The following is a 2149-nucleotide window of genomic DNA, read 5'->3' as shown; positions in this document are numbered from 1 at the left end:
AGTCTTTGTGTTCTTTTTGGTCAGCAGTGGCTTTTTCCTTGGAACTCTCCCATGGATGCCGTTTTTGCCTAGTCTCTTTCTTATTGTTGAATCATGAACACTGATCTTAATTGAGGCAAGTGAGGCCTGCAGTTCTTTAGATGCTGTTCTGGTTTCTTTTATGACCTCCTGGATGAGTCGTCGTTGTGCTCTTGGAGTAATTTTGGTTGGCCGGCAACTCCTGGGAAGGTTCACCATTGCTCCAAGTTTTCTCAATTTGTGGAGAATGGCTCTGACCGTGGTTCGCTGGAGTCCCAAAGCCTTAGAAATGGCTTTATAATCCTTTCCAGACTGATAGATGTCAACTGTTTTGATTCTCATCTGTTCTTGAATTTCTTTAGATCGCGGCATGATGTGTTGCTCTTTAAGCATGCTTCACTTTGTCAGACAGGTTCTATTTAAGTGATTTCTTGATTCAACAGGTCTGGCAGTAATCAGGCCTGGGTGTGGCTAGTGAAATTTAACTCAGCTTTCTAAAATAATGTGGTTAATTGCAGTTCTTTCATGATTTAACAGGAGGATAGTTTAAAGGATAATTTTTCACGTAGGGCCACGTAGGTTTGGACAGCTTTTTTCCCTTAATAAATGAAATCATCATTTAAAAACTGCATTTTGTATTTACTTGCATTATCTTTGTGTAATATTTAAATTTGTTTGATGATCTGAAACATTAAAGTGAGACAAACATGCAAAAAAATAAGAAATCAGGAAGGGGGCCAACACTTTTTCACACCACTGTATTGGTTAAACAAAGCAGGGTTTTGTTTTCTTATGTGGCAGAATTGGGCTTCCATAATTATAATAACTATATATGGGTGTAGAAATTATTTGAAAAGTGAAGGGACTTTTATACACATAATGAAAATAGTTACATTAACATTTGATTTCAACACTAGATAGTTTCATCCTTTACAATTGAAAATTTTTTTTTGGTGTGTTTTGCATGCATCTTTCTTTACAATAAATAACACTTTGCTATCCATTTTGTATCTAATACAACAACATTTTTAAGTGTTCAGATACGTTTTAAGAGCACTGTATGATCCATGACATTAATGCATATCTGCCAATACAAATGGAGTTTCGTTACCGCAAAATTTCAGTTCTAATGCAAATATGTGGTTGTGACGGTTTGAGGTGGGTTAGTTTACCTGCACTCCGTGTGATGAGCGCTATGAAAGCTGGACGATGACGAACCAGTGGCAGATTTTGAGCTGAAGACACAGAGATGAAGAAGAACTTGACTTGATTTTATACACAAAATGCATACAGCTGGTCTAGAAGACAGTTTCAATTAGAACTGCGCTTTCAAAGATTTCTTAAAACTTTTTAATCAGGAAGAAAGAAAACACTCAAATGGACTTGTTAAAGTAGACTACTCACGATTAGGGGTTTATTCAAATCACAAACCCTCAGCATGAGCATTAATAATAGTGATTGTTGAACCTCTTGGTGCTTCCTGATCCCGTGGTGCTTCCAGGGCTGCAATTGGCTGAGGAGTGATGATGTCGTGACCCACCGACGCTGTCGTTTCCGCTGCTGGAGTCGTGGCCACTGTTCATGTCCACATCCTCGTGCGTCTGCTCTCCTCGGCTCTCCTCACACCCCGCTGAGCTTTCCCCTCTGCTGGTTCTTCCTCGCTGCTCCTCAGCCTCCTCCTCCTCACCTGATCCGGATCCGCTGGTCCCGGGGTCCTGCCCGCTGTTAGTTTGGTTCGTCTGCCCTGCACGCTTGCTGGAGCCTGGAGAAGAGTTCTCCTCTTCTCCATCGGGAAAGCTGTCTCCTCCCGGCATTCCCTGCTGCAAGTTCTCCTCCGACTGCTGCCCACCTCTACTGAAGCTCTGATCCGCAATCTAGATGCTCTGCTGCTTTTGTCCACATCAACAATGAAGGTCTATAGAGATCCATGAGGATGATGTTTTACTAGATGCTTACGTAGAGTCTTCCATTGAAAGAACTGCAAAAGGAACATGGATAAAATAAATAAAGTTTGTGTGTGTGCATTTATACATACACACACACACACACACACACACACATATATATATATATATATACACACACACATACATACATACATATATATATATATATATATACACACACAGTA

General features: G+C 40.5%; 1 protein-coding gene across 1 annotated transcript in view; it reads right to left on the bottom strand.

Annotated features, from left to right (window-relative positions):
• Positions 1-2149, bottom strand: part of per3 (period circadian clock 3) — a 31876-nt gene that overhangs the window by 23000 nt on the left and 6727 nt on the right. The window contains exons 2-3 of the mRNA XM_016441401.1: positions 1486-1996; positions 1191-1253 (exon numbers count right to left, since the gene is read on the bottom strand). Coding sequence (XP_016296887.1) covers positions 1191-1253; positions 1486-1832 — 410 coding nt within the window. The 5' untranslated portion in view covers positions 1833-1996. The remainder of the gene's footprint in view (positions 1-1190; positions 1254-1485; positions 1997-2149) is intronic.

The sequence above is a fragment of the Sinocyclocheilus anshuiensis genome, unplaced genomic scaffold, assembly GCF_001515605.1.
Source record: "Sinocyclocheilus anshuiensis isolate Anshui unplaced genomic scaffold, SAMN03320099.WGS_v1.1 scaffold623, whole genome shotgun sequence".
In the NCBI taxonomy this organism is placed as follows: Eukaryota; Metazoa; Chordata; class Actinopteri; order Cypriniformes; family Cyprinidae; genus Sinocyclocheilus; species Sinocyclocheilus anshuiensis.
The sequence above is the reverse complement of the archived record's forward strand: the minus strand, read 5'-3'. Positions and strand labels throughout refer to the sequence as shown.